At 38.5% G+C, this 19,651-nt stretch overlaps 1 protein-coding gene and 1 pseudogene across 1 annotated transcript in view; both read left to right on the forward strand.

The window, feature by feature from the left end:
• Positions 1–19,651, forward strand: part of LRRC63 (leucine rich repeat containing 63) — a 127,751-nt gene that overhangs the window by 39,427 nt on the left and 68,673 nt on the right. Inside the window, 1 exon segment of the mRNA XM_036249811.1 lies at positions 12,318–12,416. Coding sequence (XP_036105704.1) covers positions 12,318–12,416 — 99 coding nt within the window.
• LOC118622976 lies at positions 12,543–15,481 on the forward strand (annotated as a pseudogene).

The raw sequence follows: 19,651 nt of genomic DNA on the forward strand, positions 1-19,651 counted from the left end.
AGAGAAGAAAGCCCATTTTCACCACTCTTATTTAACATAGTATTCTAAGTCTTAAGCACAGCAATCAGAAAGGAAGAAAAAAATAAAAGGATCCAAATTGGAAAGGAGGAAGCAAAACTGTCATTATTTGCAGATGACTTAATACTATATGTAGAAATCCCCAAAGATGCCATAAACAATTTACTAGACTTAATAAATGAATTTGGCAAAGTAGCAGGATACAAAATTAACATAAAAAAATAGATGGCATTCTTATCACCAATGATGAACTCACAGAAAGAGAAACTATAAAAACAATCCCATTTATATCATAGCAAAAAAATTAAGATACCTAGGAATAAAATTAACCAAAGAAATAATGGACCTATTCGCTGAAAACCACAGGTCATTGAAAAAACTAATAGAGAAAGATATAAAAATGTGGAAGCACATACCTTGTTTATGGACTGGAAGAATCAACATAACTAAAATGTCCATTCTACCCAAGCAATCTATAGATTCAATGCAATCCCCATCCAAATACCAATGACATATTTCACAGAACTAGAACAAATACTTAAAAGTTAATATAAAACCAAAAAAGACCTCAAATAACCACAGCAATTTTGCAGAAGAAGAACAAAGTAGGAGGGATCACATTACCAGATGTCAGGTTATACTACAAGTCACTGTAATCAAAACGACCTGGTACTGTCACAAGAACAGGCATATAGACCAATGGACCAGAACAGAGAACCCATAAATGGACCCAAGGGAATATGCTCAATTAATATTTTACAAAGGTGGCAAGAGCATGCAGTGGAGTAAAGACAGCCTCTTTCATAAATGGTGTTGGGAATATTGGACAGCTACATGCAAAAAAAATGAAACTAGGTTATCAACTTATACCATATAAAAGAATAAACTCAAAATGGATAAAAGACTTAAATGTGATTCATGAATCCATAAAAATTCTAGAAGGAAATGTATGCAACACTATTTCAGATATCATACGCAGCAGAATTTTCACTGATACCTAACCTAAGGCAACAGAAACAAAGGAAAAAATAAAACATGGGACTACATAAAACTCAAAAGCTTCTGCAGAGCAAGTGATACAATCATCAAAATGGAAAGGCAACCCACTGTATGTGAGAGCATCATTGCCAATGATATATCAGATAAGGGGTTAATTTCCAATATATAGAGAGTGCTCGTACAACTCAATAAAAGGAGGACTAAGAACCCAATTAAAAAAGTGGGCAGAGAAACTAAATAGACACCTCTTCAAAAAGGACATACAAATGGCTAAGAGACATATGAAGAAATGCTCAACATCACTAATTATCAGAGAGATGTAAATTAAAACAACAATGAGGTATCACCTCACACCTGTCAGAATGGCCACCATCAACAAATCATCAAACAACAAGTGTTGGTGAGGGTGTGTAGAAAAGGGGACACTAGTACAGTGCTGGTGGGAATGCAGACTGGTGCGGCCACTATGGAAAACAATATGCTGTTACTTCAAAAATTAAAAATTGAACTTCCATTTGACCCAGTGATCTCACTTCTAGGGATATACCCTAAGAAGCCTGAAACACCAATCAGAAAGAATATGTGTACCCCCATGTTTGTAGCAGCACTATTTACAATAGCTACGATCTGGAAACAGCCCAAATGTACATCAGTAGATGAATGGGTAAGAAAGCTGTGGTACATGTACACAATGGAGTACTATGCACCTGTAAGAAAGAAAGATCTCTTTTCCTTTGAAATGACATGGAGGGATCTGGAGAGTATTATCCTAAGTTAAACAAGCCAAGCACAGAAAGACAAATATCACATGATCTCACTTATTTGTGGAATATAGTGAACATAACTGTCTGAGGAATGGGGTAGTCCCAGAGATGTGGAAGTGGGGCACAGCTGATAACCCCCAGAAGAGGGGGTGGTAGGATAGATAAACCACAGAACTTATATGCTTGTATGTTTGAACAATGGACATGGACAACAAAGCTGGGGACAGGGCAGGGAGAGAGGGGGTGCAGGTATCAGTGGGTGAAAAGGAGAAACATCTGTAACAAAAATAAATTAATTATCTTTAAAAAATACCTCAAATTTCATATAGTAAAAATTGAGAGAAATAAGTAAGAAATAGACCAATTCACAATCATAGCTGGAGATTAGAGACACAGAATTAATGCGTAAGTATTTAAAAAGAACTCAATAAAAACATAGAAATCCGAAATAACTCAGTCAACAAATCTGACCTAGTTAATATTTAAGAAACACTACACCCAACAACTGCAGAATTGCCTGTGTTAGGTGCACATGGAACAGTCTGAAAATGGAATATATTTTGGGCTATAAGACATGTATCAGAAAATTTCAAAAGTTTAACATATTAAAGAATTAGTTCATTGTCCACAACAGAATTAAAATAGAAGCCCAAAACAGCAAGATACCTAGGAAGGCATTAACTATTTGGAAATTAAACAACACACTAATAATAAAATAAAAAAAAATACAAAGGAAATTAGAAATATTTTAAACTGAGAAAAGATACAAGATATCAGAATTTGTAAGAAACAGATAAAATTTATATATTTAAATGGATATAAACATCAGTAATCTATACTTACATCTTAAGAAGGCAGAAAAAAAGAGAATTTGAGATCTTCCTTCCCAGCACATCACCAGTTTGGTTCAAAAACTTTTATTAAACATAAAAAACAATGGCAGAAAAAAAGAAACAAATTAAATTAAAAAAAGAAATAAGTAGGGAAATGGAAATAAGAATGAAAATCGAAAAACTAGAAAATGTACGAACAACAGAAAAGAATCAATGAAGTCAAAACTTGGTTCTTTAAAAAGATTTAAAAAATTGTTAAATCTAGAATATAATTGATTAATGAAAAAAGAATGAAAACTCTAGATACCAAATTCAATTTTAAAAAAGGGAAAGTCAATGCATTTCCTACAGACATTAAAATGGAAAACAATAAAATATCAAGAACTTTTTTTCTGATAAATGCAACAACTCCAACAAAATGGAAACACTCTGAAAAACACAACTTGCTGAAACAAGGACAAAAAATAAAATATCAGACAGTCTTGCATCTAAAAAAAATCTAATTAAGGAGATAGAAGATGGCGGTGGGCAGAACCAGAGGAAGGATGAGTATGCAAGAGAGTGAGTGAGTGTGAGTTGACATGAGTGTGGACGAGCAACCTCGAGCAGTGTAGAAATGAGGGTCAGAAGATTCTTGTGCTCTGGACAGGGAGCAGCCAGCTACCACAGTAAGTGGCTGGCTCATCAGGGTGCTTCTCCCTGCATAGCCAGGAGGCCTTGCCATTTTGGAAGATCCCTGGTCTTTTTTGGAAGGAAGCAGTGGGAGCAGCTAGGGCCCAGCGATCTGAGCTCACCAGTGCACCTGGCACCATCTCACCAGTGTGCCTGGCACCATCGCACCAGTGAACCCTGTTGTGTCAACACAGACCAGTGCACAGTAGCAGCATTGTCAAGGTGCCTCCTGCAGAAGTGGCAAGTGACTGGGGGCCCAGCACCATCCCCCACAGCAGCAACCTGATCAGAGCCAAGTCACACCCCCAGCAACAGAGGCTCTGGAGCAGACGTCCATCCCCAGGTGGCAGCAGCACAAATCAGCAGCTGAGACCCATCCCCAAAAGCATCAGCAGAGGCTGAGCAGGAGCTGAGCCCCAGCGCTCCCCAGCTGTGAATGGCGGGACCCAGCGCTCCAGTGTGGCCTGCACTATACAGCTGACTGTGGCACCAGTGGGACCCATGACTTCAGGGGGTCTTGTGCAATACAGTTTTCTGTTGTACCAATGGGGACCAGGGCTCCAGTAGGGCCTGTACAATACAGCAGCCTGCAGCACTGGCAAGGAGTGTGGCTCCAGTGGGGCCTATATAATACAGCTGCCTGTGGCACTGGTGAGGCCCATGACTCTAGTGGGGCCCATGCAATCCAGCAGCAGCACCTACCAGGACAGATCAGTAACAGCAGACAAGAGATGCCATATACCAGAACAGTCTGGGAGGCACAGCAGCCTTATTTGATACACACTAACCAAGCTACGCATCTCAGCATCCCTCACAAGGTCTAAACCTACCAGATAGCTAAAATGGGGAAACAAAGACACCCCAATTAAAGAAAAGGAGGAATCACCAGAAAAGGAACTACATAAATGGAAGAAAGCAATTTGTCAGATAAAGAATTCAAAACAATGATTTTAAGGGTGCTCAAACAATTCAGTTAGAACTACAAACAACTTAATGAGAATTATAGAGAGCTCAGTGGGAACTACATCAGTTTTAAAAAGGAGGTAGAAGCTATGAATAGAAATCAAGAGGAAATAAAGAATGACATTGTTGATATTAAAAATACCTTACAATTATTCAATAGTAGATTAGAAGAAGCTGAAGACCAAATCAGTGAGTTATAAGACAAAGTATAAAAAAACACCCAAATAGAGCAGCAAATGGGGAAAAAAATTTAAAAACAGGTGGAGAGTTTAAGGGAGCTTTGGGACAATACAAAGTGTAACAACATTCATATCATAGGGGTACCAGAAGGAGGAGAATCAGAAAAAAAGATAGAGAACCTGTTTGAAGACATAATAACGGAAAACTTCTCTAAACTGGTGAAGGAAAAAGTTACACAGAGAGTCCCAAGCAAGATGAACCCAAAAAAACCCACAGCTAGACACATCACAATTAAAATGGCAAACATTAAAGACAAAGAAAGAATCTAAAAGGAAGCAGAAGAGAGACAGAAAGTTACATACAAGGGAACTCCCATTAGACTGTCAACTGATTTCTCAATGAAAACACTGTAGGCCAGAAGGGAGAGGCATGAAGTTAACAAAGTAATGAAAGGCAAGGGTCTGAATCCAAGACTACTCTATCTAGCAAGGCTATTATTCAAAATTGAAGAAGAAATAAAGACTTTTACACATTAAAAAAAAAACAAAAAACAAAAAACAAAAACAAAACAAAGGAATTCACCACCACCAAACTAGCACTGCAAGAAATGCTGAAGGGACTGTTGTAAGAAGAAGAAGAAACAGAGAGGAACACAGGCATAAAACAAAAATGGCAACTAATAACTATCAGAACTTATATGCATGTATGCACGAACAATGGACATGGACAACAAAGCTGGGGACAGGGCAGGGAGGGAGGGAGAGGAGGAAATCAGTGGAGGGAAAGGAGAAACATCTGTAACAAAAATAAATTAATTAATTAAAAAAATAATTACCTTAAATGTAAAGGACTTAAATGCTCCAACCAAAATACAGAGTAGCTGATTAGATAAGAAAACATGACCCATTGATATGCTCTCTACAAGAGACCCACCTCACAACAAAAGACTCACACAGGATGAAAGTGAAGGGATGAAAAAAACTTTTCCAAGCAAATGGAAATGAAAAAAAAAGCTGGGGTAGCAATACTCATATCTGACAAGATAGACTTCAAAATGATGGCCGTAATAAGAGACAAAGAAGGTCACTACATAATATTCAAAGAATCAATCCAACAAGAAAATATAGCTCTGGTAAACATATGCACCAAATATGGGAGCACCAAAATATATTTAAATACTTCTGGAGGACTTCAATGGAGAGATTAATAGCAAGACAATCATAGTGGGTGACATTAACATCCCACTGACATACTGGATAGATCTTCTAAACAAAAAATCAACAAGGACATAGAGTCCTTAAGTGACTAACTAGATCAGCTGGATTTAATTGATATTTACTGAACATTTTACCCCAAAGCTGCAGAATATACATTCTTCTCAAGTGCACACGGGACATTCTCAAAGATAAACCACATGTTAGGACACAAAGTACATCTCTACAAATTCAAGAAGATTGAAATTATATCAAGCATCTTCTTAAATCACAATGGCATGAAACTAGAACTCAACTACAACAAAAACACACAATAACATTCAAACACTTAAAGACTAAATAGCATGTTATTAAACAGCAAATGGGTTACCAACAAGATCAAGGAAGAAATTAAAAACTTCCTAGAAACCAATGAAAACAAACTCACAACACCACAAAATCTATGGTACACAGTGAGAGCAATCCTGAAAGGGAAGTTCATAGCACTACAGTCCTACCTCAAGAAACAAGAAAAATTTCTAATTGACTTCCTAACCCTGCAACTTAAATAACTAGAAAGTAAACAAAAATAAAAACCCAGAGCAAGTAGAAGGGAATAAATAGTGAAGATCAGAGCAGAAATAAACAACATAGAGACTAAAACAAAACCAATTTAAAACATCAATGAAATGAAGAGCTGGTTCTTTGAGAAGATAACAAGATTGATAAACCTTTAGCAAGACTCACCAAGAAATAAACAAATTCAGAAACAGAAGAGAAGTAACAACTGACACCAAAGAAATACAAAGGATCATCGAAACATACTGTGAACAATTATACTCCAACAAAGTGGACAATCCAGGAGAAATAGACAAATTTGTCTATTTGTGAAACACACAATCTCCCAAAACTGAACCAGAAAGAGATATAAAACTTGAACAGACCAATAACAGCAAAGGAAATTTAATATGTAATTAAGAAACTCCCAGCAAACAAAAGCCCACGCCCATATGGCTTACCAAGGGAGTTATGCCAAACATTCAAAGAAGATGTAATACCGATTCTCCTCAAACTATTTCAAAAAATCCGTGAATATGGAAGACATCCAAACTCATTTTATGAGGCCAGCATAATCCTAATTCCAAAACTGGATAAAGACACTACAAGAAAGAAAACTACAGTCCAATATCCTTGATGAACACAGATGCCAAAATCCTTCATAATATATTAGCAATTTGATCCAGCAATACACACAAAAAATTATTCATCATGATCAAGTGGGATTCATCCCAGGGATGCAAGGCTGGTACAATATTTGCAAATCAATAACTGTGATACACCACATAAACAAAATGAAAGATAAAAACCATATGATCTTATCAATCGATGCTGAAAATGCATTCAACAAAATCCAGCACCCATTTCTGATAAAAATGCTCAGCAATGTGGGAATAGAGGGATTATATCTCAACATAATAAAGGACATATATGAAAAACCTAAAGCCAACATCATACTCAATGGGGAAAATACTAAAAGCATTTCCCTTAAAAATAGGAATAAGACAGGGATGCCCACTATAACCACTCTTATTTAACATAGTACTGAAAGTCTTAGCCACAGCAATTAGATAGGAAGAAAAAATAAAAGGGATCCAAATGGAAAAGGGGAAAGTGAAACTGTCATTATTTGCAGATGACATGATATTATACATAGAAAACCCTAAAGACTCCATCAAAAATCTACTGGACTTAATAAATGAATTTGGCAAGCTAGGAGGATACAAAATTAACATCAAGAAATTGACAGCATTCTTATACACCAACAATGAACTCACAGAAAGAGAAACTAAAAAAACAATCCCATTTATTATCATAGCAAACAAATTAATATACCTAGAAATAAACTTAACCAAAGAAGTAAAGGACCTCTTCACAGAAAACTACAGGTCATTGAAAAGAGAAATAGAGGAAGATATAAAAAAGTGGAAGCATATAGCATGTTCATGGATTGGAAGAATTAACATTGTCCATACTACCCAAAGCAATCTATAGATTCAATGCAATCCCCATCAAAATACCAATGACATACTTCACAGAACTAGAACAAATACTCCAAAAGTTCATATGGAACCAAAAAAGACCCTGAATAGCCACAGCAATCTTGAAAAAGAAGAACAAAATAGGAGGGATCAGAATACCAGATATCAGGTTATACTACAAAGCCACTCTAATAAAAACAGCCTGGTACTGGCACAAGAAAAGGCAGATAAATCAATGGAACAGAACAGAGAACCAAGAAATGGACCCAAGTCATTATGCTCAATTACTATTTGACAAAGGTGGCAAGACCATACAGTGGAGTCAAGGCAGCTTCTTCAATAAATGATGGGAAAATTAGACAGCTACATGCCAAAAAAAAAAAAAAAAGCTAGACCAGCGACTTAAATTCTACACAAGAATAAACTCAAAACAAATAAAAGACTTAAATGTGACCGGTGAATCTATAAAAATCCTAGAAGAAAATGTAGGCAACAAGATTTCAGACATACGCAGCAAAATTTTCACTGATACAATGCCTAAGGCAAGAGAAACAAAGGAAAAAATGAACACATGGACTACATCAAACTAAAAAGCTTCTGCACAGCTAAAGAAACAACCATCAAAATGGAAAGAGAACTCACTATATGGGACATCATAATTGCCAATGATGCATAAGATAAGGGGTTAATTTCCAAAATATATAGAGTACTCATACAACTCAACAACAAAAAAAAAAATACAAAGAACCCAATTAAAAAATGGGCAGAGGACCTAAGTAAACACCTCTCCAAACAGGATGTACAAATGGCCAAGAGACCTGAAAAAATACTCAATGTCACTAATCATCAGAGAGGTGCAAATTAAAACAACCTGTCAGTATGGCTGCCATCAACAAATCATCAAACAAGTTCTGGGAGGTTATGGAGAAAAGGGGACTCTAGTATACTGCTGGTGGGAATGCAGACTGGTGCAGCCAGTATGGCAAACAATATGGTGTTACCTCAAAAAATTAAAAGTTGAATTACTATTTGATCCAGTGATCCCACTTCTAGGAATATACCCTAAGAAGCCTGAAACACCAATCAGAAAGAATATATGTACCCCTATGTTCATAGCAGCACTATTTACAATTGCTAAGATCTGGAAACAGCCCAAGTGTCTATCAGTAGATAAGTGGGGGAAAAAAAGCTGTGGTACATGTACACAATGAAATACTATGCAGCTGTAAGAAAGAAAAATCTCTTATCCTTTGAAATGACATGGAGAGACCTGGAGAGTATTATGCTAAGTGAAACAAGCCAAGCAGAGAGACAAATATCATATAATCTCACTTATTTTTGGAATATAATGAACAAAACAAACTGAACAAAATAGACCCAGAGACATAGAAGTAGGGTATAGACTGACATAACTCAGAAAAGCGGGTGGGTGTGGAGAGAGATGAACCACAGAATTTATTTGCATGTATGAATAACCAATGGACATAGACAACAAAGTGGGAGATGGGGTAGGGGGCAGGGAATAAAGGGTGTCAATAGGGGAAAAGGAGAAACATCTGTAATAAAAATAAGTTAATAAAAATAATTTAAAAAAAAATATTAAACTCCAGAGTAGGATCCTGGAGTCTGTAGGGTGATGTAAAAGAATCAAAGGTCATAATTTCTAACCTACCTCAGGGGCTTATTAAAGAATCAGATTTTATATAAATAAAAATTTACACAAAACAATTGTACTGATTAATATAATGCAGACTAAGTACATAAGTGCTTAAAGGTGACTAGAGCAATTCAAAAAATTGAGAAAGCTTTCCCATTACTATTTAGTTCTTCACATCCTTTTTATGATTACCACAGCATTGAAGTTCAAAAACAAATAAAGCTATTTTAGTCTCATATCCCTCACCTCTAGTCTTGTTACCTTCCCTATAACCCCCTGATTTGGGCAAATATGAATGGGAGTTGAATCTTAAGATGTCCTCTTAGCAGTCAGCATGACAGGATGAGGGTCCCTGCCTCCAGGCTGAGCCAGTTTCTTCACAAACCCTCACTCTATTAATAAATCACCATGATATGCACTTCTTCTTTCACATCCTTTCTATTAAATTGTGCAAAAGAATGAATGGATCTCTTATTTTCACCTATTATCTTTTATACATACCAGTAAACCCAAACTTAATTTAATCTGAAGATGATTTGAACTTGAAGATTAAAGTATTTTTTTTTGTTATCTTCTGTCCTCTGGATAAAAACCTTGACTTCCACCTCAGCCTCTCTTCTAGCCTCCTCATTTTCAAACCAATAATTGAAGCCCCCCATACCTGCCCGTAATGTACCAGGCTGCTTCTCACCCCATCTGCACCTCTTTTTTTCTTCTGAGAAGTTTCCCCTCATAGATCAAGTAAAATGTTGGTCATAAAAGTCAGCTCTATTATAATAGTGCCTTCAATAAATATTTCCAACTCCTTATTAATCACTATATTTTACTATTTCAAAAGTATTTACTTAAAAAGTCTTTATGTTATTATTTAGTTCTTCACATCCCTCCTATGATAACCACAGCAAACAGATTTTATGATGAAATAGTAAAAGAGAAATCCAGGGTATCTGGGGTAGGCAGCCCTAATATTATATCCATGCTCAAGGTCCCTGGGATTCCATGAGGCAAAATGAAGTTCCTAGACATTCACTCATTCAGCTAATATTTATTAGGAACCCACAATGTCAGAGTAAACTATGTATCTCACTATGTACCAGTGTGCAAAATAAAACAAAACAAAAGTTTATTTCATGCCCGGCCAGTGTGGCTTGGTGGATGAGCACCAATCCATGCACCAAGAGGTTGCCAGTTCAATTTCCAGTCAGGGCACATGTCCAGGTTGTGGGGGGCATGCAGGAGGTAGCCAATCAATGTTCTCTCTCTCTCTTTCTCTCTCATTCTCTTTCTCCCCCTTCCTCTCTCTCTAAAATCAATAAAGAAAAAAAATTTTAACAAAAAAGTCTATTTCATGGAGCTTATACTTTAGTAGGGTGAGATCATACAGTACATAATTATACACAGCCTGTCCCATGGTAATAAGAACTATAAAAAATAAAGCAAGTGGAGGGTCAAGGAGGCATCAATGGAACAGTTGTTTGAGAGGTTGTTATTTATGATAGGTTAGTCAGAAAAGGACTCTTTGATCAAATAAATGAATTATGAGTATACAACTGAGGGAGAGAGACAGAGCTCTGGTCCCCTTCTATTCCTACAAGGGCTCCACCCTTCATCAGGGATCCACCATTAAGACCTCATCTAACCCTAGTTTATCTCCCAAAGGCCTCACCTCTATGAAACATCACACTGGGAATAAGTATTTCAATGTATGAATCTGGGGGGACAGAACATTTAGGCTATAATAAGACATAAGATTTCCTCTTTAAGAAATTTGTATATTTAAGCAAGAAATCTTATATAGATGTCAGATTAATACAAAAATAACAGAAATATAAGTGTTGGCAGTGATGTGAACTCTCAGTTCTTGGTTTCGTGCAGGAAAGATTTCACAATATGGAGGAGTCCAGGTGATTTTGAGATTACATTTATTAAAGCTAAAGACAATGAAACAAAAGAATGACTTAAGATACAAGAGACAAGATCATAGCCACAAGAGAGAACCTAGTTGGAGCTGCCTTGGCTCTTTGGAAACATGAGGAAGAGTTGAGCCTAGGTGTGATTGTCTTGGCCCTTTTGAAAGAAAGTTACAGAGGCAGAAAAAAGTGAGCCTACTAGACTATGTGGAATCAGGAAACAAGTTACAGAGGCAAAAGAAAGGCCACTAAAGACAGTTCAGGGGCCCTGGCCAGTTTGGCTCAACAGAGCGTCGGTCCTTGGTCCAGAGAGACCCGGGTTCGGTTCTCACTAAGGGCACATACCTCAGTTGTTGTTTGTCCCCCGCCTGCCTGGTTGGGGTCATATGGGTGGCAGCCAGTGGATATGTCTCTGTGACATCAACGTTTCTCTCTCTCTCTCTCTCTCTCTCTCTCTCTCTCTCTCTCTCTCTCCCCCTCCCTCCCTCTCTCCCTCTCACTCTATCTGAAGATGAATGCAAAAGTGTCCTTGGGTGAGGATTTAAAAAAAAAGAGAAACAGTTCAGGGGCTTAGCCCAGGATGAGCTGCTCCCTTTGGTTTTAACTCTCCTGGGAACCTTTAGAGCTTAGGAGAAAGGAAAGCAAATCTATGTGCCTGAGAAAAGAAGTGGGGAAAGACATGGAAATGAGAGATGAGAGAGAGAGAGAGAGAGAGAGAGAGAGAGAGAGAGAGAGAGAGAGAAGGAGAGAGAGAGAGAGAGAGCTCCAGCGAGCTGGGTCCTTTGCCTTAAGAGGTTTTATCTGTTTTCTAAAGGCAAGAATTTTAGGGGAGATCCCAGGGGAGAGTCTCAACAGAATATTCATTAGCTTTCCAGGTGTGTCCTTTCAGGGTCATGGTCTCTACTGATTGGTCGGTGCTATGGTAGGGGGTCATGACAGTCTAAATGAATGAATGGAAGATGAGTCTAGATTCATTAGTGCATTGTGTCCATCAGTGTGACTCAGAATATGTGAATCTTAAAATATCTTGTATAAAACATTTTGTGCATTTTAATGATTAACCTCTTATCTCTTGTCACTTTCTTTTAGGGCTTTTTTATCCTGAATTGTCCAGACCTAACATCTTTGGCTTCCCAATTGATATATCTTAACTTATCATTTAATGATATCAGTTCCTTTCCCACAGAAGTAAGTCTATGTTTATTATGTATATACTGAAATAATTTGTGTTATAAATAATAATTATAATAAAAAATAGACACATGATACCTTGGAGTTACTATAAAGTAAATATATTTTGGGTTGCATTCCAAAATGCTTATTTTCAGAAGTATGAAAAGCACAGTACATCTTTCTTAAGAAGTCCCATGATATAATCCACAAAGACTATACTATAGTCAGGCTCTCAAATATGTTCTCATAATTGTACAATGTATATAAAATAATTTAGTTCTTCTAAGTTTGAATAAAACTTAAATTAAAGCTATTCATGTGTTAATTAGACCTTTTATTTTTTACTTTTAAAATTATTTATTGATTGATTTTTGATAGAAAGGGAGAGACACACACACACACAGAGAGAGAGAGAGAGAGAGAGAGAGAGAGAGAGAAATCAATTTGTTGTTCCGCTTACTTATGCATTCATTGGTTGATTCTTGTATGTGCCCTGACTGGGGATCAAACCTGCAACCTTGTAATCAGATCTTTTAAAAACAAAGTTTAGTGATCAGGTAATAAGATAGGATACTCTGCATAACAAAACATATGTAGAATAATTCACATATGGGAATGAGCTAATTCTTTGTCATTTTAAATAAATGGGTCATTATGAGTAATTAAGACAGATTGTTTTCTGTGTTTTTGTCCAATTCTTCATTGGTCACTGGATGATTTGTTGTTCTGTGAATTGACTTCCAGAATATTGACTTTTAGTGAATTGATTTGTAGCAAATTGACTTCTTTTCTATTTCAAATATATAGTATTAGAAACATATTTTTCATAATTTCTCTGTAGTATTATATTTTTATTTTCACTAGGAGAATTACTTTTTTTCCTAATACATAACAACTGTTTTATAAATTTGATTAGGACAAATAGGCAAGAATTTCCAAGAAATATAGGGGTCTTTTTTTTTATGTTAAAGTGCCCACTTTTTAAAATGATACAAATCAATAGAACTTGTCATACAGATCTGTTATGTAGCTATAGATAAAATATTACAAACAAGATGGTAATATCCAGGCTTGGAAAGGCTGTGCTGGGAATTGGCTAGTGATACTTAGTTATCAGTATAGTGTAAATGCAATCAATAAAAGACCAGAGGCTGGCATAAATGTAGTGACTGATATTGTTACAAGTTTCATGGAAAACCCAAGATTGTAGACTCACACAGAAGACAGAGTCTATTAAAATAGTTTTAGACAAAAAAGGTAGAAGCAGACATGGTAAACAAGGAGGTTAATATAACAAACCCTATAAATATATACTTGGTCTCTTTTTTAAATCTCAGATTCTCTAAAACACATAAACAGAAATAATTAATTATAATAATGTGTCATTGATCTTTCATGAGAAACAAGAAGGCTCACATTGTCTTCAACGTTGCTTGAATAATCTATTGCAAGGAGAATATTTTAGCCCTATTGAATTATCTTCTATTGCATGTCAGCTAGATGAAGAAGAGGGGACAATGGCAGAAGTAAGAGTTATTAGTGAAAACTAATGCACATTTTTACAGCAGCCTTCTGGAAAAATGGATGATAGCAGTTTTTCCTCTATTCAAGTTATGAGAATGCCTTGAAAGTTTGGGGTTTACAACTAATCCTGTTTAACAGTCCAGCATATCAGAGGCTCACGATCAATCCCATAAATAAAAGATCATTTATATGCAATTATAAAAGATTTGTTTACAGTTTAGAAAGTTAGAAAAACAGTGGTTCAACTTGAAGTCTCTCTTGTCGGGTCCAGAATTAATGTCAGATACATACCTTGCACTTTTCTTGGCTCAATTACAACAGGAGGTTATTCTATATTTGTTGTAAAGGGTGATATGCCAGATGGTGAAATTGACCAACTCCTGCAGATGATCAGGGTCCAACAGATACAATGACCAAAATTTGCTGGAGAAGAATTAGTACAACTAAAAGGACAGAATCCAGAAAACCGATCTGAAATGAGTCTTAGAAGCGAATGATGAGTCAGGAATGTTTGATGAAAATGAGAGTGGTTTGCAGTGGGCTCTGGCACTAAGTTGCCAACAGATTGACATGGATGATGAAGATCTCCACAGGGTTATCTATTCAGCTCAGTATGCAAGGTAATTCAAGCACTACTTCAAGATATTCCATGGACATCAAGTACCCATTTCACATCAGAACAGCTATAGAAGAGAAGAGATGCTTACTTTGAAAACAGCAGCAGCAGCCTCAGCAGCAGGATCCACCAGGACAACTTTCACACCCATATGAAACACCAAACACAGATCCAGAAGCACTTGACAGTGATCTCGATGATGATATGAGTGAGGAAGACATGCTTCAGGCAGCTGTGACCATGTCTTTAGAAACTGTTAGGGATAATTTTGTAACAAAAGAAAAAATAATACATTTCATAAAAATCTCTAAATTATTTATATTTTCCAACATTATCCTGTATGATTAAACCAAAGGGTTTGTTTTGATAATGTGTCAAAGAGAACAATGTTCAACAAACAAAAAAAGAATTTCAGGTGGTTCAGAATTGCAAACAAAAAGATGAGAATATGGAAAATGCATCAGTTGTAGGACTAAATAATGATCCTCAAATATTAGCCAAAGAAGCCTTGGCCAGTTTTGTTCTGTGGGCATCAGCCCACAGACCAAAGAGTCCCAGGTTTGATTCCCATTCAAGGGCACGTACCTCGGTTGTAGTTCAGTTCCCAGCCCTGGTCAGGGTTGTGTGGGAGACAACCAGTCGATGTGACATTGATGTTTCTCTCCCTCCCTCCCTCCCTCCCTCCCACTGTCTGGAGATAAATGGAAAAACAAATGTTCTTGGGTGAGGATTTGACAAATACAAGCCAAAGAAGCATTCAGCAATTTAAACATTTTTTAAACAGTTTTCTAAATGTTCCTTTTTTATTTTTGAGTATGCAATGTCTAACATCTAAACTTAGGGCATTTTTCTTGGATCTTTCTGCAGACCAATTAATAAGTTTTGTTTTTGTTTTTTCCTCCCTTCTGTATAGGTAATTTGGCTCACTTTCATCACTTAATAGTTGTTTCTATGTCTCATTAACTAAACTAACCTTTTAAGGACAGTGTCTGTCCTCTATGTTGATAATAGTAATGGTTCCAGACTGTTCTCCCTCTACCTCTATATAAATGCACTTGGGTGTTTTCTCATGTTATTGTCTCTGATCACACTTTATCTACTATCTGGTTCTTATTATTTTCTATAGCTCTTTTAAAAGATAGTAATCTTTCTTGAGGTTTTGTTATTTAAGCCCTCCAAGATGAGACCATTATTTCACGATTCTGGTGCATTCCTAAACTCTGAAATCAGTTCTGCATAAGTATTTAAGAATAACTGAGCCCTGTCCAGTTTATCTCAACAGTTAGAGCATCGGCCTGCAGTCCCAAGAAACCCAGGTTTGGTTCCCACTAGGAGCACATACCTTGGTTGCGGTTTGTCCCCGGCCCTGGTTGGTCGTGTGGGTGGCAGCCACTCGATGTGTCCCTTTCACGTCGATGTTTCTCTGTCTCTCTCTGTTCCTCTCTCTCCCTCCCACTCTCCACTCTACCTGAACAAAAAATGTCCTCAGGTGAGGATAAAAAAAAAAAGAATAACTGAGCATTTATAAAATAATAATGTGCCCGGCCACTGTAGCTCAGTGGTTGAGCTTCGACCCATGCACCAAGAGGTTGCTGGTTTAACTCCCAGTCAGGGCACATGCCCAGGTTGTGGGCCAAATCCCCAGTGGGGGCATGCAGGCAGTGCCAATCAATATTCTCTCTCATCAATGTTTCTATCTCTCTCTCTTCCTCTTCCTTCTTCTCTCTCTCTAAAATCAATTAAGAAAAAAAAAATAATGTATTTTGAAGTCTGTAACATAAATGGATATAGTACGTATAACAACTAGAAAAGGAATAGAGAATAGAACTATTTAGTAACATTTCCATATATTAGTGGAATTAAGTTAGTATAAATCTGAAGTAGATTCTGATAAGTTAAAATGTATATTACAAACCCTAAAACAGTTGCTAAGAAAATAACTCAAAAGAGTATGGTGAAAAAAATCATTAAAGTGCTCTGGCCAGTTTTGCTAAGTGGTTAGAGCATCGGCCCACAGACGAAAGGGTCATGGGTTTGATTCCTGTCAAGGACACATACCTGGGTTGCAGGTTCAACTCACAACCCTGGTTTAGGTTGTGTGGAAGGCAACCAATCAATGTGTGTCCCCAACATTGATGTTTCTCTCTCTCCCTTTCTCCCTTCCACTCTCTCAAAAAAATAAAAATCAATGGAAAAATATCCTTGGGTGAGGATTAACAAGAAATAAAAAATAATTTAAGTAATTAAAATATTATAATAGCAAACATTCAGTTGATGCAAATGAAGGCAGTAAAGAAAGAACAAATAGAATATAACATATAGAAAACTATATGTACTCAAGTTAGGTGATGTAAATCCAGCATGTCAATAAAAACATTAAATGTGAATATATCAAACAATCCAAAGATACAGAATGTCAGGATGAATATAAACTCAAGCTTTAATGACATGCTGTCTATAGAAAATACATTTAAGACCAAAAAGTACAAAGAGTGCAAAGGTAAAAAGGCAAACAGCAACCATGAGAAAGCTGGAGTGATTACACTAATATCAGACAAAATAGATTTTAAAACAAAAAAAAAAGTGCTATCTTAGAAGATGGGGGCGGGCAGGACCAGAGGGAGGGTGAGTGTGTGAGAGAGTGAGCGAGTATGTGAGAGAGTGTGAGTGGACATGAAGGTGGATGACCAAACCTGAGCAGTGCAGAGACACGGAGCAGAAGGTTCCTGTGCTGTGGACGGGACCAGCCGACTACCACAGTAAGCAGCCCTTCAGGGCACTTCTCCCTGCACCGTGGGGAGGTCCCACCATTTTGGAAGATCCCAGGTCTTCCCTGGGAGGAGGCAGTGGGAGAAGCTAGGGCCCAGCAACCTGAGCCCACCAGCGCACCTGGCACCATCAGACCAGTGGACACTCTGTGTCAACACAAACAGGTGCACAGTAGTGGAGCTCCCAAGGTACCAATCATGGAAGCCGCAGACAGCCCGAAGCCCAGCACCATCCCTCATAGTAGCAACCCAATCAGAGTCTAGAAATACCCCCAGCAACTGAGGCTGGGGAGCAGACAACCATTCCCAGGCAACAGAAGCACAGACCAGCAGATGAGATCCATCCCCAAAAACTACACCAAAAGCTGAGCAGGAGTTGAGCCCCATAGGGCAGCAGCACTCCTCAGCCACCAGCAGTGGTACCTGGGGCTCCACAGAGGCCTGTGCAGTCCAGTAGCTCACAAGTGCATTGGGAAGCCCTAGGCCAAGAGAAACTGGTACAATCCAGCTGCTCGCCCACAAGAACTGCAGGGTGCAGGGGCACCAGAGAGGACTGTGCCACCAAGCAGGGACTGTGCAATCCAGGTACCTGTGGGTCCTGCAGGGTGCTGAAACACCAGAGAGGCCCCTGCGACCCAGCAGGAACTGTGCCATCCAATTACACTTGTGAACCAGCAGGGACTGTGCCATCCAATTACACACGGGACCTGTGAAGTGCTGAAGCACCAGAGAGGCCTGTGCAACCCAGCAGGGACTGTGCCATCCAATTACACACGGGACCTGAGAAGTGCTGAAGCACCAAAGATACCCATGTGACCCAGCAGGGACTGCAGTTTCCTCAGGACCTACGGGGTGATGAACCACCAGAGAAGCTTGTGTGATCCAGCAGGGACTGCGTGATCTAGCTACACATGGGGTGCTGAAGCACCAGAGAGCCCTGAAAACCCAGCAGGGACTGTGCCATCCAGTTTCCCACAGGACGTGCTGGGTGCTGAAGCACCAGAGAGGCCTGTGTGACCCAGCAACCCATAACATAGGCATAGAGCCAGGTCCCTAGAGGGATTGTGTGATCCAGTTACCTGCAGGACCTTCATGGTGTGGGGGCACCAGAAAGGACTATGTGACCCAGCTGCACAAAAGATAGGCTTAGAGGATGTGAAAAAGAAGGCAGAGTGAATAGAAGCCATGCAGACAACCTCCCAGGACCAAATGGGAATTACAACGAAAATAAAGACAAATCCTCAGAAAAAAAGTAACAGAAAAGCAGCAGGACAGGACCATATAACCAGGGACACTGGTAGGATATGCAGAGGCACAAGAGGGTGGCAGGCTGGGAGCCCAGGGACAACAGCAGTCTTAGCTGTGAACAGCACCCTTGGGGAATGAAGACCAAGCCCACTCCACAGCCCAGAGAGCCAGAACAGAGGACTAAAATGGCCACAGCCACTCACTTAGAGGCTATGGCAGAGGGAGTGCAGACTGGGCTAGAACTCTGTGGGGAAACCCAGGATATGAAGGGCACTCAGAGCTTTTGCTGAGTTGCAGCCAAAAAGGATAGTAGCCAGTGTGCTCCTTCTCAGAGCTGTGAGGAAAAGCAGCAGCCCCCCTATTCAGAGATTCAGCCTTTCCCAGGTGAGGCAAATAAATGCAAAATAAGGCTCATAAACAACCAGTATCTATCCTAACCTCTGAAAATCCACTTATGCAGAACACCAGAGCTACATTCCAAGGCACTGAGTAACGGAAACTAATAGCCACCAGGAAAAAGCTAGAGAATAACTAAACCTTTCCTGGGCTTGCAAATCTACCCAGAAAAGTAAGACTTGACAGTGGCGTTTAACGTGGGCCGCACCAGGCTCATCCGAACCCAGTAGAGGGAGACACAAGCAGCAGAACACCAACTCCCACAGGGAAATTTGGCAGGCTCCAAAACACACTGAGATAGCCAAAATGGTGAAACGCAGAAACATATCCCAAATGAAAGAACAAGAGAACTCTATCAAAGAGGAGATCAGTGAAATGCAGCTAAGCAAATAATCAGAGGTACAGTTCAGAGCCATGATCTTGAGGAAGCTCAATAGCATGAGTAAGGACATCAGCACCATGAGTATGGATATAGGGACATTGAAAACCAACTAAGTGGAAATGAAGAATGACAGAGCAGCAAAAAGAACACATTGGAAGGACTAACCACCAGCAGAGAAGAGGAAGCTGAGGACTGGATCAGTGAATTCGAAGACAGGGTAGAAAAAAACAACCAATCAGAAAACCAAAACAAAACAAAACAAAAAGATTAAAAATCAGGAAGATAGCTTAAGAGAACTGTGGGACACCTGGAAACG

The sequence above is a fragment of the Molossus molossus genome, unplaced genomic scaffold, assembly GCF_014108415.1.
Source record: "Molossus molossus isolate mMolMol1 unplaced genomic scaffold, mMolMol1.p scaffold_m16_p_9, whole genome shotgun sequence".
NCBI lineage: Eukaryota > Metazoa > Chordata > Mammalia > Chiroptera > Molossidae > Molossus > Molossus molossus.